The 19,300-nt window shown below is 43.4% G+C and overlaps 1 protein-coding gene across 7 annotated transcripts in view; it reads right to left on the bottom strand.

Annotated features, from left to right (window-relative positions):
• The window catches only part of Mprip (myosin phosphatase Rho interacting protein), a 130,913-nt gene that overhangs the window by 87,778 nt on the left and 23,835 nt on the right, over window positions 1-19,300 (bottom strand). For all 7 annotated transcript variants that reach the window (XM_057773901.1, XM_057773900.1, XM_057773899.1 and 4 more), the window contains exons 2-3: window positions 5,393-5,470; window positions 3,396-3,461 (exon numbers count right to left, since the gene is read on the bottom strand). In XM_057773901.1, the coding sequence (XP_057629884.1) occupies window positions 3,396-3,461; window positions 5,393-5,470 (144 nt within the window). The remainder of the gene's footprint in view (window positions 1-3,395; window positions 3,462-5,392; window positions 5,471-19,300) is intronic.

The raw sequence follows: 19,300 nt of genomic DNA, 5'->3' as shown, positions 1-19,300 counted from the left end.
GGCAGGCTACCAGTGAGGGCTGCCATTTAGCCAGCATAACAAGAGGACCAGAGGTAGTCACAGACTGCTGAAAGATGCTATTTTTAGATGCAAGCACCCAGATGGGGGTACTTCATAAGTACCAGGATCCAAGAATGCCATAGGAAATATGGATGTGTTCCCTGACTGAGTTGCGCACAGGCAGGAGAGGTACAGGGTCCACAGAAACCTCTCCAGATGAAGAAAGGCTGTAAGACAACCTAGTCTGTCATCTATTATCCCAATCCAGGAAACAGGTAAGTTCTGTGTCCTGTGTTAATAATTAATAACAAATCAAACATTTTAAGTTTAAAAAAATGTAAATAAGTCACCGGCCAAATCATTCAGACTTTCTTAGCCTGGTCATTACAGAAACTTTAAGCTGATTCTCCTTTGTTGTGGGCGATGTCTTAGGCATCCTTGGCCTCCCACTGGTATATACCAATAGCATCACTGCTCTAGTTGTTTCAACCAAACCACACAACTGCCATAGCCTTGAGGCACACTAACCCCACTGAAAACCATGGCTCTTAAAGGCAATCAGAAAGAACATAGTAAAAGTTCTCATGAGAGCAAGCACAGGCATCTATCTATTCTCAGGTCTCATCCAAATGGGCAGAGGGTAGTAGTAGACATGTTTTCTTGCCCCAGGGAATGGTTACAAAGGGTAAACAACCCTGACATGATGCAGACCAGAGGGCATGGGTAAGTTCCCCTCACCCTCAGTCCTAGCAAGAGGAACCCTCATGCTACTTCCTTCCTGACTTCTATTGAAATGGCCTCTTCCTTCCTGGCCCCTATCCTGACTAACTCCTGTTGCCTGGTCTTCATTGTGATGGCCTCCTTTGTAGCTTTTATGTGAGCTTCCTGATGCAACTTGGAAAAGTCTTACAAAGTGATACTTTAGAAGACATTTCAACATGACTGCCACTGCTGGTTCTGCCACTCCTCTCTCAGAAGTACTAGGTTATGTGCACTACCCTGGCTGGGAAGAAAAACATCAACTGGCTACATGATTTGTCTTTCCAGATGCAAGGCCATGTAAAAATGGCCCATGCACAAACACTTTCGGAACTGGATGCCCCCCCGCCCCGCCCCGTCCTGCCCCGAAATGTCCTTTCTTCAAGTTTTTCCTCCTTTTCTTTCTCACAGTCCTGACACAGAGTCACCTCTGCCTTAACCCACACCCTGTACGCTGGCTATTTTATTTTAGTTTTCCAATTTGACATAAGTTCAGAGTCATCTGAGAAGAGGGAACCACAATTAAAAAAATGCATCCATCTGACTGTCTGGTAGGCAAGTTGGTGGGGCATTTTCTTGATTAATATGAAAGGGCCCAGTCCACTATGGGCAGTGGCACTTTGGGCAGGTGGTCCTGTGTTGTACAAAAGTACAAACTGAGATCAAGTCCGTAAGCAGTGTTCCTCACTGATCACTGCTTCCTTTCCTGTCTCCAGGTTCCTGCCCTGCTTAAGTTCTTTGTTTGGCTTCCCTCAATGATGGACTATGATCAGGATCTGTAGCCAAATAAACCCTTTCTTTCCCAAGTTGTTTTTAATCATGGTCTTCATTGCAGTAATAGAGATCAGGTTTCTGGGAGATGCTATGGACCAAAAGGTGTCAGCACACCTGGCTCAATGGTCTTATTAAGAAGCACTGTTAAGGGCAGCAGCAATCGGTGCTGGTGCCCAGTAGCCACTCTCTTTGTGCTGATGTGACTGAATCAATGGAATAATGAATTCTTCTAGGTTTCAGTGGGGCCTATATAAAGAATCCCTGTGCTGACTGTCAGACGCTCATGGTTTGAATCCAACAAGATCAAGATCTAGAGGTTCCAACACTCTTCACTAGTTACAGAAGACTGGGGCTTATGGGAGACTTAACTCCTATCCCAGAGCTGCTGCCCACTGACAGCTAAGACAGGAGGACAGCAAGAGAGGAGTAGAGTCTGCCGTCCGTACCTCCTGAACTCGGAGAAGAACATCATGCATGTCTACCTGTTCCTGTTTCTAGCTGGGTCACTGTCAGTGCCCACTTCAAATTACTCAGGCTCATAGATGGCTCTTGAGCAAAACCCCCTGTGCTTCACTCTCAGGTTCATCAAAAGGAACAATGGGGAAAAAATCTTAAGCAATCAATGAGGTGACAGTTATTGGGGGAGGGGGGGGGCTAGAGGTACAATATCATGCCCATTAATGATCTCAGAACAAAAGGAGTGAGATGCCACATTAAAAAGCATAGGTGGAAAGGGGCCTGCTCGGCACATGTGAATGCTAATGATCATTTTCCAGATCCTAGTGTCCTAACCCTCTGCAAAGTCCCTGGAGACAGTTAACTCACACTATAGGGTCTCACAGCATCAGAGTTAAGAAACCTGCTCTGGGCCGAGCGGTGGTGGTGCACGCCTTTAATTTTAGCACTTGTGAGGCAGAGGCAGGCGGATCTCTGCAAGTTCAAGGTGAGCCTGGTCTACAAGAACTAGTTCCCAAACAGGCTCCAAAAGCTACAGAGAAACCAAGAAAAGAAAAGAGAAGAGAAGAGAAGAGAAGAGAAGAGAAGAGAAGAGAAGAGAAGAGAAGAGAAGAGAAGAGAAGAGAAGAGAAGAGAAGAGAAGAGAAGAAACCTGCTCTGGGTGCAGCAAGTGGACCAATCTATTTGAAACAGCATGACTAGACTTTCCTGGGGGTCCCAGTCTTCACAGGCACCACAGTGCATACCTGCACACACTTGTCTACTCAAAAGACAGAGGAAGAGGTATCCAATGCTTCATTTAGGAGAGAGAAATTTCCTTTAGAGAAAAGGGGGGTGACATGGGTAGAAATAGAGGCAGGCATTCTGTTCTACTTGACTGGATTGGGGGTTTGGTCTTGGAACAAGAGCAGCAAGCACTTTGCCCACCCATGATGCAGGCAGAAAACCAGGTAGTGAAAGAGAAGAAAGAAGGTCTTTTGCTCTGATCACAGGACTGGTAGACCTCAGTGCCAGCTAAAAAGAAATCTATACCAACATCTAGTGGGACAGTCCTAGGAAGACAGAACATAAGCCTGCCTGTCTCCACTCAGGCCTGTAGGAACACCATCTCTGCAAACCCTGCTGATCTCCAGGACTTTCCCCAACCTTGAACAAAAGTTACTTCATTCTTCACTGTTTCCTCTTACCAACAACTGCTTTAAAAAAAAAAAAAAAAGCAAGCCTGAGGCACAAGATCTGGGTTTTAGAGTATTTTCTACTTAGTACTACAAGTCCTTTAAAACATTCAAGACTCCCAAACAGAAGCCTGAGTAGGGCTGCATTCACATATGATGTGGCCAGCAGAGCCACAGCTGAGGAGCCTGAGGAGAGCATGGCCAGGATCAGGGAATACTGAGGACACTTACCATCTCATCCAGGGCGTAGCGCAGAAGGCCATGCTCATACAGGATGAAGAATCGTCGCTGCCATTTCTGCAACAGAACACAGAGCTGGGGGTCAGGTCTCCTGGCCCTGGGTCTCAGCTGGCAGAACCCTAATATCTGACACACAGAATCTAAGGCTTTCACTTCTGGAGTAGATGGCAGGAGGAATGAAACCAGATTGTATATGTATAGTGATTCATTAGCTAGGTGGGGTTAGGAGACAGGCCTGCCTAATCACAAGTGACTAATGCTTCCAGATGCTCCATGAACCTTTTAAAGTTGGAACTTTCCTTGGAAGTTAGAAACCATTATATGGTCACTTTTCTATGTTCCTACTGGCAATCAATAGAGCATTTTCATATAATGTTTGTCAATTGACTGGATGAATAATCTAATGTGATCTGGAATAACGTGAGGATGCAGGGATGGTGACAGACAGCATCCCTTCCAAGAAAGTCTGGGAAATGGTATAAAATGGTTTGGTTTTGTGACTGTCAGGGAAAGAAAGCAGACAGCCAAGGCTGAGGAATTCAACAGTAGTGGAACAAGCTAACAAAAATCAAACAGAGAAGAGCCCCAACAAAGGCCTCCAGTGGTGTTACCGTGGTCAAATGTCATTGAAAGCTAAAATGAAAAGGACAAATAAACACATCATCTTTCTGTGTGAAGGGTCTTGCCCACCTCCAATAAGGTTGTGAGTCTAAATCATGGCTCACAGACAGGCATAGCTCCCACCACAATCCCTCAGGGTGATTTCAGAAGGACTCAAGGTTCTATTCTCAACATTTCACAAAGTCCAATAACAAGTAAATTTTGACTAGCACTAAAGTCACAGAATTAGTGTGGCAGTGGTGGCGCACTCCTTTAATACCAGCACTTGGGAGGTAGAGACAGGTGGATCTCTGTGAGTTCAAGGCCAACCTGATCTACAAGAGTTAGTTCCAGGGCAGCTAAGTCTGTTACTTGGAGAAACCAACTTGAAAAAAAAAAAAAAAAAAGAAAAAGAAAAGCCACAGAATTAACTACAATGTATTTTTCTTTGCTCTAGGCAAGAAAAATAAATTTTTAAAAAATGGTTTTTTCATTGCAGCCAAAAAATGGCATTTCTGATTCATAGAGACCAGGAAAGGCACTTGGCTCCCTGTGTACTGCATTCTAGCTGGAACCACTGGCCATTATGGGGTAAAAACAAGACTTATGGGGCTATGCAGAGAGGACCTGCTAGGGCTGCTTCCAGGCTGGAGTTCTAAAACAGGCTACCGGCACCTGTTTGCCAAGGTTCCTATGTGTTATCTTTGAAATCAGAATTTACTCCAGAAGGAAGCCCAAGGACCAGAAACACAATGCTATTAGTTCTGGAGGCCAGAGCATGAAGTCATGAGGCCCTACCTAGGTGAGAAGGGATGAGAAGAGCTAGGGCAACTGTCTTAAGTACAACCAGGAAAAGGTGTATGGAAAAGATGCCCTGATTGGGGCTAAATCCCTGATGGATTGTTCAGGGTTAATAAACAAGCCTCTGGTCAACAAAGGGTGTCTTATTCACCCTTTAGCTCCAGAAGAGACCATATCCAGAAGACAGGACAGTGTCTGAGAGCAAGGGTGTCCAAGTCTCAGCCCTTTATCAGGACTCACAGTGCTAAGTCCCCAGTTCAGAAGAAACTGCCTTGGTTCTGAAGGACCCGGGAGCTAGGAGAACATGCTGCAAAGATGTACTTAGCTGTTTTTGTCTTTTCTATTTGACTATTTTCAGAGTCCAGATGACCCACAACAGGTGACACCCATACAAGAATGGCACATTCTGAAACAAGGACTCTATATATGCAAACAGAACTTTCTGAGACTTCAGAGTTTACAAAATGTTGGATCCCTGCTGACTTTGTCACTCAGGTTCCAGTGTTTCCCTCCCTAATTTTATTTTATTTTTTAACCAATTTTGCTCTCAGATGAACCTCCTTCTAGTTTTTCCCAAGTATCCTTACCCGAGACCGGTGCACTGGGTTATCAAAGTCAGTGCCATCTGGAGCCAGGAGCAGCCAGCCACCATAAATGGGTTTAGCCTAGAAGAGAAAAAGGATGGAAGGTTATCAGCAGCATGAGACCAAAGACAAGAGAGCAGGGAAGATTGACAAACAGAATGTCATCTACCACTCCCCAACACAGGATACATATCTAAAACAGGTGCCTAATTTAAAAGGTTACAGGATTACACAGTATGCTTAGGGGAACACAGGACCCAGAAGGCATCTGAAAACACACAAAGTAAAAGAACCCTAAAGGCACAAGGATCCCTCCCCTCAAGTTTCTTACAAACACACCAACATGGGAAAGGGTGACATTTTAGTCAATGAATGGGGCCTGACTGAGCAGCAGGAACAGTGTAAATGATACAGCCCCAAACTCCCATCCTGAAGATGTAAAGCAGAGCCTGGTAGATTTGAAACTGGTCAAATATTCATCAGTGCCTATGTGCAATCAAGGGTAAGGGGAAAGCTCTGGGCTTTGCCACTGAGCTGCTGAAAGGAACGACATCAACAGTTCTAACTCTAACTCATGAAGCTTCTGTGATAATATAGTTGAAAACCAGCATGGAAACCAGGTGAGGTTTTTATGCCTGTAATCATAGCACTGGGAAGGCTGAGGCAGGAGAATCACCATAAGTTCCAAATCAGCCTGGACTACAGAGGGAGACTGTCTCAACAAAACAAATTAGTACAGGGAGGCAAAATGATGCACCTGGAAAACGGCCTGGTAGTTTGGAAGAGGTTGAATATACAGCTACTGTGAGCCCCAGCAATTCCATTGCTAGACAATAAGCATGTGAGAAAAGCACACAAATGAAAACCTGCACTGCGGCATCCTAAGAGCACTGCTCCTGATTATTCAAGGTGCTACAAATAAAATGCCCACAAACCGATAAACGGTTGAATATCTGTAGTCCACCCACACAATGACTGCATGACACAGACAGAGGTTTTGATGAACACAAAAGGCATGTGAACCTCAAGAATTGCATAATTGAAAGCAGTCAGACAGAAAGGCCTACATATTATAGAATCCCATTCACATGAACTATCTGGAACAGACAAATCCACAGACCAGAAGGTATACTAAACAGTCACCCAGGAGCAAGAGGAAACGGTACTGGGTTTCTTTGGAAAATGATAAAAATCTTCTGGGAGAATACTAAAGATTGCTGCAGAGTACTATGAATATGCTAAAGCTAGAGAACACTACAATTTAAAGGGGTGAATTTTACATCAACAAAACTACATAAAGAGGGGCTGGAGAGATGGCTCAGAGGTTAAGAGCTCTTCCTGCTCTTCCAAAGGTCCTGAGTTCAATTCCCAGCAACCACAGGGTGGCTCACAACCATCTGTAATGGGGTCTGGTGCCCTCTTCTGGACTGCAGGCATACACACAGACAGAATATTGTATACATAATAAATAAATAAATATTTTAAAAAATTTTTAAAAAAATTAAAAAAAAACTACATAAAGAAAAAAACATCAAACATTTTGTCTGGCCTATAAAACCTCAACCAATGTTAGGCATAGTTATACTTTTATTGTCCAATGCATAGCCCACCAGAGACCCTGGCAAAAGGAGTATAAGGTGCTTAATAAGAATAAGACTTAATAAGTAATTCTTAATAAGAATACAACTACATCCAGTTGGTGAGAAGAGGCTGGCAAAGGGACAACTGAGCCAATGTACCTTCTGCCATTTGGGGGGGCAGTGACAAGAAAATCCAAACCTTCTTACTGCATCACACGATGATCTCTGAATAAGCCATGGAGAAGGGAGGCTCTCTTAATATATTTTTTATTTAACATTCTGCAAACCGGGAGGCCCCATCAGGCCACGCCATTTAGCTGTGGAATCTGTGACTCAAGAGAGGGCAATCTGCTTGCTGCAGGGTCAGATAGCCTCCACAAAAAGCCAAGAATCCTCCCATTTCTTGGCTTCTTTATAAGAGTCTTTAACAACGTCCTCCCCACCCCACCCTCAAAAAAACCTCAACTATGACTTTTCCCCTGAGGAGAGTGGGTAGAAAGAGATGTGAGCTGGGATAGGGGCAGGCTGCTGGAGAATGACAGAACCTTGCTTTGATGGAATGCAGGAGTACTGGCGAAGGCCCAAGAGCTAAATGGACACTAGCAGTGCACAGCCAGCTGAACATGTTCCCATCTCCCTGTAAACATGATGAGTGCACACTATGAGCAGACCATCCACAGCATAGGAAAATTAGAGCTTGGGTGAGATGGCTCCCTGAACCCTGTGGATCATGGCCTCCATATTGAGTGTCTCATCAACAGGCTACCCAGTTTGACTGTGTGGCATCTTTTTGGCTTATGGCTGCAGGACTTTAGGTGACATTAGGTGTATCTATGTGACCTTCCCCAAAGGGGACAATGGGGATCTTAGTAATTGGTGTAAACAGCCTCAAAACCCAGACCACCCTGGTTCAAGTCCTCACTGGCATCACTGGTCACTCAGGAAACTTCTGCCAGACCTACTTTGCATGGCCCTGTACTACATACAAGAGACCAACTAGAACTTTCTGGGACATAGTCACAAACAGATCCTGGTATCTCTAGAAAACAGCTTTTGGTAGGCAGACAGAGAAGTAGAGGGCCAGAGTAAGAAATACAGCACCAGAAAGAGCTGTCAGGGAAGTTGGTGACTGAAACACTTACAAAGACCGATCTTAAGGGACACAGACCAGCTTACTATAATACCTGTGACACCTGGAGCTGGGGCTAGCCAGGCTGGGGAGACAGTGAAGGGTGCAGGGCGACTGTATTGACAACTCCATCTCTATAAATAATCAAAATCACTGAGTTTTGCATTTTAAACATTTCAATTTATATGACTTTTATCTCAAGAAAATCATTCTTAAAAGCATGCAAAGAGAATTCTCACGTTCTCCTCTAGGATCTAGCCCAGCAAGTGTCATCCCCCTTCCTCTTCCCAATCCCTCTATCTATGCTTTTACTACAACCCACAAGATCTAGCCCAGGTACACAACCAGTGGCCCAGTTTAGTCTAGGTACCCACTGACTGTGCAGGACCCAAGCTCCATGCCCCTGCCTAATCTAACCACCTTTATCCATGACAAAGCCAACCTCTAGGTTTTCCCCAGGACTTGCCCTGCCTGTAACTACCCACGGGTTCCTCTTGTACCACTTGCAATCATCCCACTTGGCATATAGACCTCCCCGGGTCTTCCTCCAGCGTCTTGACTGGTGCATCTCCTTGATATCCCCAAACAAACCTTTTATGCAACCTGCCAGATCTAGCCTGGGTCCAACATATAGTGCACCAGCCTAGTCTGGCCTCCCCTGCCTGTACCAAAAACGGATTTCGAGGTTTTGGCCAGGACCCTCTCCACTTATCCCCCAAACCACAGGATGCTCCCACACCATATCCTATCTTTCCACCCAGTCAGGTCTAGCCCCACACTCCAGGGTGGGACCAGGAAGCACATCGTACACAGCAGCCCCGTCCCTTCTGTCCGCTTAACTTCATTCCATCTAAGACATATCCAATCTCTAGGGCCAAATCACCTGTATATCCTCTCATCGGCCCCAAACCTGGTTTGTCCATAACAGACTCAGAACTAACAAAAGAAGTCCATATGTACAGATCTCATCACAAAAATGCCAACAATATGAAAGATCAGGTCAATATCCTCTCTCTAAAACCTACAAGTCCCATAGAAATGTTTACCAATGAGAATTACCTAGACGAACTCCAGGATACAACTCCAACATCAACAAAATAATAGGAACTTCAAAGAACTCAAGGGGTCTGAAGAAGACATAAAGAAACAAACTCAAGGAAATTAAGGAGAAAAGAACTGAAGGTTATTCTCCCGATCCATGACCAAGAAAACACAAACACATCTCGGCTTAAAAAAAGGCACCACCTTAAAGTAAAATATGATTAAGAGTACGCCAATTAAATGGGAGAGGAAGCAAGCACCATTACACTAATATATGAGAGCACAGACTTCAAACTCAAACTAATCAGAAGAGATAGATGGACACTTCATTCTAACCAAAGGAACAGCTAACCAAGACGACATTACTGTCTTATAATGTATCAAATTCTGAGGCACCCAATTTCATTAAAAATCTATTACTGGGCTTAGAGACACGGCTTAACATTCATTAATAATGAGTACTCTATTTCAATACCCCAATTTCTCTAACAGATGGACCATCTGGATAAAAAATAAAGACAAAATATCAGAATTAACTGATATATCATATGGAATTAACAAAAATCCACGGAATATTCCACTCAAATACCGAACACACAGCAGCACATGGGAGCTTTTATAAACAGACCACACCCTGGTACACAAAACAAATCTTTATGAATCAAAAAGATAGAAACCACTCTTTTATGCTATCTCACCACAATACAATAAAAATTAAAATCAACAGCAAACAAATCTGTAGCAAATACACAAATTCATAAAGATTAAACAACTCATTACTGAATGATGAATAAGTCAAAGAAGAAATCAAGAAATAAAAAAAACTTCATGGAACTAAATAAAAATGAAAACACAATACAACAAAACCTCTGGAACATAGTGAAAGCAGTTATAAGAGGAAAATTTATAAATCTAAGTGCCTATATTAAAAAATCAGAAAGAGTTGAACTAAAAAGTTGGATAAACAAAAACAAATCAAATTCAAACACAGGTGACAGCAAGAAATAATAAGAACCTGAAATCAAAGAATAGAAACAAAAGAAACAATGGCTCTAAGAGCTGGTTCTTTGAGAAGATAAACAAAACTGAAAGACCTTTTGCCCAACTAACCAAAAGGAAAGAGAGGATCCAAGTTAACAAAAATCGGAAATGAATAGGGAAACATATCAGACACCAAAGAAATCCATAATATTATAAGGGAGTAGTTTTTTAAAGAAAAAAAAAACCTGTACTTCATATTAAGCTGGAAAACCTAAAATGACTGGATTTCTAGATTCAAACAGACTACAAAAATTAAACCAAGAAGTCAGACCCACAACAGATGAGGACAATGAAATACTAACAAAAACCTTCCTGTTTAATAGAAAAAGAAAAGAAGTCCAAAGCCAGACAGAATCACAGCAGAATTCTACTTGACTTTCAATGATGTACAGCTAATGTTTCTCAAGCTATTCAAAAAATAAAAGAAACATAAGGAACACTCCTAAATGCCTTCTACAAAGCCAGTTGACATTTCAATGCCTAAACCCGGAAAAAATAACAAAAACGAAAACTGCAGGCCATTATCCCCAATGAATTAAAAAATGTTCATTAAATAATTCTTTCAAACAGACTACAGACATACATAAAAAAGATTATCCAGGTAGGGCGGTGGTGGCACACGCCTTTAATCCCAGCACTCGGGAGGCAGAGGCAGGCGGATCTCTGGGAGTTCGAGGCCAGCCTGGTCTACAAGAGCTAGTTCCGGGACGGGCACCAAAGCTACAGAGAAACCCTGTCTCAAAAAAAACCCAAAAATAAATAAATAAATAAATAAATGAATGAATAAATGAATAAATAAATAAATAAAAGATTATCCACCATGACCAAGTTGGTTTTATCCTTGAAATGCAGGGATGGTTAAACATACAGAAGTCAACAGATGCATTAAACTACATAAATGGATTTTTGTTTGAAGACAAAATTCACATGATCACCTCAATAGATGTAGAAAAAGCTTTTGACAAAATCCAACATGCTTTCATGATAATAATTGTAGAGAGTATAGGGCTACAGGGAACATATCTCAACACAATAAAAATTATACCATACCCACCGTCAACATCATCCTAAATAAAGTCTTGAAGCAATCCCACTAAAGTCATTCCTACTTCTTTTCAATATTGTGCCTGAAGTACTAGCTGGCACAATAAGGCAAAAGAAGGAAATTAAAGGCATACACATAAGGAAAGAAGCCTGACTATCCCTATTTGCAGATGATATACTATAGAAATCCCAAAAATTCTACCAGAAATTTTCTAGAAATGATAATAAAATTCAGCAACGTTGCAGGATACAGAATCACCCTGCATGAATTAACAGCTTTTCTATACACCGGTAAACACAGAGAGAAGGATGTCATGAGCACATACCCTTCACAATTACCTCAAAGAAAGTAAAATATCTAGGAATAAACCTAACCAAAGAAATGAGAAACCTCTACAATTAAAACTTTAAAATTCTGAAGAGATAAAAACATTAGAAAATGGAAAGCTATCCCATGTTCATGGATCAATAGAAATGACATTATGAAAATGACAATCTTATCAGAAACTATTCTCCAATCAACACAATCTCAATCAAAATCCCCATCTCATTTCTCACAGAAATAGAAAAAAACTGTCCTAAAATCCATATGGAATCACAAAAGATCACAGATAGCCAAAACAATTCAGAGCAAAAAGAACAATGCTGGAGGAACTGGCATTCCAGATTTTAAGATATATTACAGAGCCAGAGTAACAAAAGAATATGGTACAGGCACAAACGTCATGTAGAGCAATGGAAGAAAAAAAACGAAGACCCAAACATGAGCGCATATAACTTCAGCCACTTAATATTTGACAAAGACACCAAAAACATAAGCTGGAGAAGAGAAAACATCTTCAACAAATGCTTCTGGGAAAATTGGATGTCAACATGCAGAAGAATGAAATTAGATCTGTGTCTATCACCTTGAACAAAAACTAACTCCTGAAACACTGAAATAGCTAGAAGAAAACATAGGCACTATTCCAATGATATAGGTGAAGCAAAAGAACTTTCTGAATAATTCAAGAATTAATGCCAACAACTGGCAAGTGGGATTCGTAAGACTAAAAAGCTTCTGCAAAACTAAAAGAACAATCAATACGGTGAAGAGGAAGCCCACAGGGTGAAGAATCTTAACCAGCTATAAATCTGACAGAGAATTGATATCCAGACTTGAACTCAAAACAAAACAAACAAAAAACACACAAAAGAAAGGAAAAAAAGAGTCAAATAAACAAGCAAGCGCAAATGACTTATTAAAAAAATGGGCTGGGTTGTTATGGTGCACACTTTTAATCCCCACACTCAGGAGGCAGAGGCAGGCCGATCTCTTGAGTTCGAGATCAGCCTGGTCTACAAAGCGAGTTCCAGGACAGCCAGGGCTACACAGAAACCAACAGTATCATTACTGGCCTTTCACCACTAGTGATTTGTACAACTGTCATTCACAAAATGCCCCCTTCTCTGAGAATCCGAATGACCTCACTAACCTCTTGGAAACTGTACTCTTTATCCACCTTCCTACCTGGGAAGACTGTCAGCAGCTGCTGCAGGCCCTGTTTACCACTGAAGAAAGAAACAGGATCATCAAGAAGCCTGCAAAGTTGTCTCCGGACCCACTGGGGAGCCCACTGAGGATTCAGCCCTCAAAGATGCAGGGTTCCCCATTGTCCAGCCAGAATGGAATCATAACAAGGTAGAAGGTAAGGGGAGACTCAAAGTCTATTGCCAGATTTTGTTGGTGGGTCTCAAGGCAGCTGCCAAGCAGCCAACCAATATGAGTAAGGTTTATGATGTGAAACAGTCCTACAGCCTTCCTAGAACGCTTGCAGGAGGCCTTCAGGCACTATACTCCCTATGACCTGGAGGTGCAAGAGACAGAAACATCCTTGATCTTCGCTTTTATGAACCAGGTAGCTCCAGACATAAAGAAAAAGCTCCAAAAACTAGATAGACTGGAGGAGAGAAATATCAGAGATGTAATGATGGTGGCAGAGAGAGTTTATAATACTAGGGAAAGTGCAGAGGAAAAAGAACTCAAAAAGAAAAAAAAAAGACAAGAAAAGAGCCTTGTTCAAATGTTAGAGGCACAGCAGGAACACCACCACTGGGAGTTGGCTAAGATTTTGGCCACGTCAAGAGAGATAGATGGCCCACACCAGGGAATACGACAGGCGGCTTCTGGCCATAGAGAGGGCAGAAACAAAGATCAGAAAAACCTGAGACTGGGGGGAAATCAATGTGCATACTGCCAAGAAGGAAGGACACTGGGCAAGAGAATGTCCAAAGAAGTAGCAAGAGAACAAAATTCTGTAGTTAGATGTGGACAGTGATTAAGAGAGTCAGGGTTACCCTCCCTGAACCCAGGGTAACCCTAAAGGTGGAAGTGAAGAAAATTGACTTTATGGTAGATACCGGAGCAGAAAACTCTGTTGTTAAAACCAGAGGGGCCAATATCTAATAAAAAGACCTGGGTACAGGGAGCCACGGGAACTAAACACTACTCATTAACTACCCAAAGAACAATGGATTCGGGAATGGGACGGGTAACCTATTCTTTCCTGGTGATACTGGAATGCCCATATCCCCTCCTGGGCCAAGACTTCTTTACAAAGATAAAAGCACAAATACATTTCTCTAGTGACAGGGCTAAGCTACTCCACCAGAATGGGGTGCCAGTCCAATTTTGGTCACCAGCACCTTAACTGAGAAATACGGGTTCCACCAGAAACCTGTGGAGCCTGATCTCTCTGTGCAGGACTGGCTTCAAAAGTTTCCCTTAGCATAGGCAGAGACGGGAAGCATGGGATTAGCATCCCACCAGCCACCTGTCTATGTGGAGATCAAGTTGGGGCAGATCCTGTAAAAGTCTGCCTATATCCCATGCCCCTCAAAGCAAGGAGGAGAATCATTCCACATGTAAGGCTGGAACTTGGGGTCCTGAGACCCATTCAGTCGGCCTAGAACACCCTCTGCTGCTGGTGAAGAAGTCTCACTCCAATGATTACTGGCCAATGCAGAACCTGAGAGAGGTAAACAAGAGGGTAGTGGATATCCATCCCACAGTGCCAAACCCTTACACACTGCTCAGCACACTGCCCCCAACCGGTAATGGTACATAGTCCTGGACTTAAAGGATGCGTTCTTCAGTCTGTCCCTAGCCTCCAGTAGTCAGCCCTATTGGCAAGACTCAAAGATTGGAATTAGTGGCCAATTAACTTGGACCAGGCTGCCATAAGGATTTAAAAACTCCCCCACCATCTTTGATAAGGCCCTACATGAGGACTTTGGTGAGTACTGAGCCCAAAACCCAGATATAAGCCTGTTACAGTACATGGATGACTTGTTGATTGCTGCTGCCAACCTGGAAATGTATTGAAAGGGACCAAGAACCTACTGCCAGCCCCCTGGAAGCCTGGGATACAGGGCCTCTGAAAAGAAGGCCCGGATCTGTAAACAACAGGTGATGTATCTGGGGTATGTCCTTGAAGGAGGCCAGAGATAGCTCTCAGCCCCACCCCTGCTTCCACTAAGCAGGTGAAGGAATTCCTAGGTACCTCCGGGTTCTGATGCCTCTGGATTCCAGGGTTTGCTGAACTTGCCAAACCCCTATATGAGGCTACAAAGGGGGAACAGATTTTATGTGAACAGAGGACAGATATAGGCCTCTAGAAGTCCCAGAGCTAGGGCTGCCAAATGTGACCAAGCCCCTCTACCTGTGTGTGAATGAGCATAGGGGAATAACTAAGGGTGTGCTCATGCAGACCCTAGGACCATGGAAAGGGCTGGTAGCTTACCTATCCAAGAAACTAGACCCTGTGGCCACAGGCCAGCCCCCTTGCCTTCGCATCATAGTGGCAGTGGTCATGCTAGTTAAGGATGCTGACAAACTAACTCTAGGACAAAATATCACCACCACCATGCCACATGCATTAAACAGCCGTCCAACCAATGGTTGAGTAATGTTCAGATGACTCATTATCAGACTTTGCTCCTTAACCCAGCTAAAATAATGTTTCAAGTCCCAATAGCTCCAAACTCGACTACATTGCTGCCAGACCCAGACCTCGAAGCCCCGTGCTACATGACTGCTCTGGGATCCTGCACAAGCACACTACACCTGGTTGGACCTAAAAGATGCTCCACTCTCAGATGCAGAGGAGACATGGTTCATGAATGGAAGCAGCTTTGTGTGAGATGGACTAAGGCATGCAGAAGCAGCAATAATGACCAAATGAGGTGGTCTGGGCAGAACCAATGTCAGCAGGGACTTTGGCTCAAAAAGTTAATAGCATTAACCAAGGCTTTAGAGCTGGAACGAGGAAAGAAGATTAATGTTTACACAGATGGCCACTGTGCCTTTGCCATTGCCCACATATATGGGGCCATATACAAAGAAAGGGGCCTATTGACAGCAGAGGGAAAGACAATTAAAAACAAAAATGAAATTGTGGATCTCCTGAGGACATTGTGGGCCCCCCAAAAACTGGCTATAAAACATTGCCCTGGCCAGAAGGGGGATGGCCCAATATAAAAAAGAAACAGTTTGGTTGTTCAAACAGCCAGGGAGGTAGCAATAATCTCTACTTTGGCCCCTGTCTTGGTGGACCCAGGGCCCCTGGCTTTACCGGAAGAACCAAAATACCCCCAGGAAGATCTGACATGGATGAAAACCTTCCCTATGACACAATGCCTTGGAGGATAGTGGAGATCATCTGACAGTAAAATCACACTGCCCACGCAATTGGGTCTTCAAATCTTGCACAAAATATACTATGCCTCCGACATGGGGATTTGTCAGACGCAGGACTTGCTGAGGCATTCAGAAATAAAAATTGAAAATGGAAACCAGGTTCTAGAGGATCTGGTAAACAGCTGCCAGGCCTACCAAGTGACCAATGCCATCTCCAACCCCAAAAACCCTGGAACTTGGCTCCAAGGAAAGAAACCAGGTGCATATTGGGAAGTTAACTTAATGGAAATCAAACCTGGTTAAGTTTGACTATAGATATCTTTTCGTCTATAAAGATAACCTTTCTGGATGGACCAAAATAGAGACTGCCCAAACAGTGGCCAAGAAATTGCTGGAAGTTATACTACCCAGGTATGGATTCCCCACAGACAACGTTCTGGCATTTGTATCTCAGGTTAACCAGAGTCTAGCCACCATTTTGGGGATTGATTGGAAATTACATTGTGCATACAGATCCCAGAGTTCAGGGCAGATAGAGAGAAAAAATAGAACTCTAAAAAAGACCTTTACTAAATTAGCCTTAGAGACTGGCGCAGACTGGGTTACTCTCCTTTCCTTTGCCTTATACTAAATGAGAAACTCCCTCTATCAGATAGGCCTAACTCCCTTTGGGACCCTTCCCCTCCTATTATTCCCAGCCTCCAATCTGAACTCTTGATAGAACTGGATGACTGGGACACATTTGATTCCATCCAACGACTGCAATGGACCCACAAGCATATACAGCCCAAACTCAGGGCCCTATATGAATCTGCTGCCCTCCCCTCAAACTCCAAAGGTTCCAGCCAGGAGAGGGCTCTTCATTTGCCATCATCGGAAGGGGTCCCTAGAGTGACAATGATGACTATGCCCACAGTCCTAAAGGTAAGTGGAGTGGCCACCTGGACCCATTGGTCACATGCATAGCCTGCAGATCCATTCGCCCACCAGGAAGACTACCGAGGAGATGGGTGGAAAGCTTCACAACACCACACCAGCCCCATGAAGGTCTGACTCAAGTGTCTTCCTGATTCTGTTAATGCTGATGCTGATTCCCCCTGCACTTGCTAAAGAGAGCAATCCCCACATACCATTCAGACTGACTTGGATTCTCTTGGACAGAGAGTCATCTGACAGTCTATACCAGACGACCTGCATGGCCCCAATTGAATACCTGGAGGCCTGACCTGCATTTCTGCTTTTGTAATCTGAAACATATCTATAAAGCGACGGACTAGAAAGAGGCCAGGAGGTATGGTTTTTATGTGTGCCCAGGTCACCTCAGGAATAAGCAGTGTGGAGGCCCTGACTCAAAGTGAAAAGTAGAAAGAGAGCTGGGAGTCCTCCTTCTGCAAAAGTTGGGCCTGTGTCACCTCTAATGATGGAGAATGGAAATGGTCTATAAGTAAACCAGACTTGGACACCTCTAAGTATATAAACCCAATCTGGTATGGTCTCACTCTCCCGCAACCGGATAAGCCCTGCGTACACCAGATGAAATTACCTTCACCAACCAGGGAAAACAGGACACATGATGGTCATCATGCCTAAGCTGGAGGTAATATATTATAGATATGGGACACATGCCCCACTACCCTCGTAATTCAGCTTAACATAGAGCCAGTAAAACCACCAGCAGTAATAGGCCCCATTAAGGCACTTAATCCAAAACCTACCCTCCCATCCATGCCTCCAAAGAGTCCAGAGCCTGGACCCCAGGGTTTGACCAACCTTTCACCTAAAATACCAGCTCCAGGTGCTTTAGTTACTGCTGCTAAGGAGGCTTTATTGACATTGCCTCAGTCCAAACACTATCCCCTCCTGGAGCTTCTGACTAGGATTTATATGGTTCTAAACTCCTTATGACTGACCCTAACCAACTCTTGTTGGCTCTGTTATGGCACAGCTCCCTCTTATTATGAGGGAATCACAGTCCAAGGCACCATCTCTGAAGCGGCTAAGTCCAATGAATGTGGCTGGCATTCACCACACTCCCTAACCCTAGAACACGTAACAGGACAAGGGCTTTGCTTGTTCCAGCTGCCAAGGCTTTTCTTTGTAATTAAGCCTATCCCCTCACAACTGGTAATGCAGAATACCTAATCCGCCAAAATGGTACTTGGTGGACATGCTCCTGTGTTTTAACTCCTTGTGCACATACTATAATTTTGAAAAATTTCAAAGGATACTGTATTCTCATCAGATTGGTTTCCCAGCTCATTTATCATGATTACCAAGGTTTCCAGGATAGAATGAAACAGGGTGCCAGGCTACTTAGAATAAAAACGGAGCCCATAAGTACCCTCACCCTCAGTATCTTTCTAGGAGCAAGTCTTGCAGAGTTGGGGACAGGAACGGACTCTCTTCTGTCCCAAAGTAAGCATTACTCCGATTTAAAGGAAGCTATAGATGTTGACATAGAACACCTGGAGACCTCCATTTCTCACTTGCAGGACTCCCTCTCGTCATTGGCTGACTCAGGCATATTCCTAGCTAGCTCTTATACCTTAAATTAACCCATTTCTATTCATTTGTGTATCACTGCAAGGGTGTGGCCTACCAGTAAAGCTCTGGCTACATCTTTCTCCTTCGGCAGCTACATGGTATCTCTTTGACTCCTCTCTCTCCCTCCCTCCCTCCCTCCCTCCCCCCTCCCCCCCAGCCTGGCTGTACTCTGCTAAGCCACTGGTCGAAACAGCTTCCTTATTAACCAATAGTAGTAAAACATACTCACAGCATACAGAGGGGAATTCCACATCAGAGAGTTAGAAAAAAATCTTCCCCAATGTTACACACAAGTAACATTATAAAGACTAAGCAGGTTATATATAGGAATATATATGTAAATACATAAACATATATGCATGCCAGAACAGTTAGTGGAAAAAAAAAAGAGGCCATGAAATTTAAAGAAAGCAAGAAGGGCTTATAAAAGAGTTCTGAGGGAGGAAAGAGAAGGGAAAAATACCATAATTATATTTTAATCTTAAAAATTAAAATTAAAAAAATGTGCAAGCCTGACAACCTGTGTTCAATCCTGTGAACCCATAGTGGAAGGAGAGATATAACTCCCCAAATAGTTTTCTTCTCCCCTCCACACACGTCACAGCAGGCGAATACGTGCATGTATGTGTGCGCTCTCTCTCTGGGTCATTTATCAGGCAAGATAATTTATCAGAGCAAGACTGCTTCAAAACAGTCATTTATTTAGCAAGACCTAAGTCTGGTACTGGAAAAATTGATTGCTTCTATGCCACACTACAAGCATGTGAGTAAACAAAGTTCTCCTTCCTACCCTAAAGAAAGTTAAGCTTCTTCAGGGGGTGAGTTTTCAAGTGATTCTGCCCCAAAGATAGGAT

The sequence above is a fragment of the Chionomys nivalis genome, chromosome 7 (assembly GCF_950005125.1).
Source record: "Chionomys nivalis chromosome 7, mChiNiv1.1, whole genome shotgun sequence".
Lineage (NCBI taxonomy): Eukaryota > Metazoa > Chordata > Mammalia > Rodentia > Cricetidae > Chionomys > Chionomys nivalis.
Note: the sequence above shows the minus strand (reverse complement) of the source record. Positions and strands in the feature narration are given on the sequence as shown.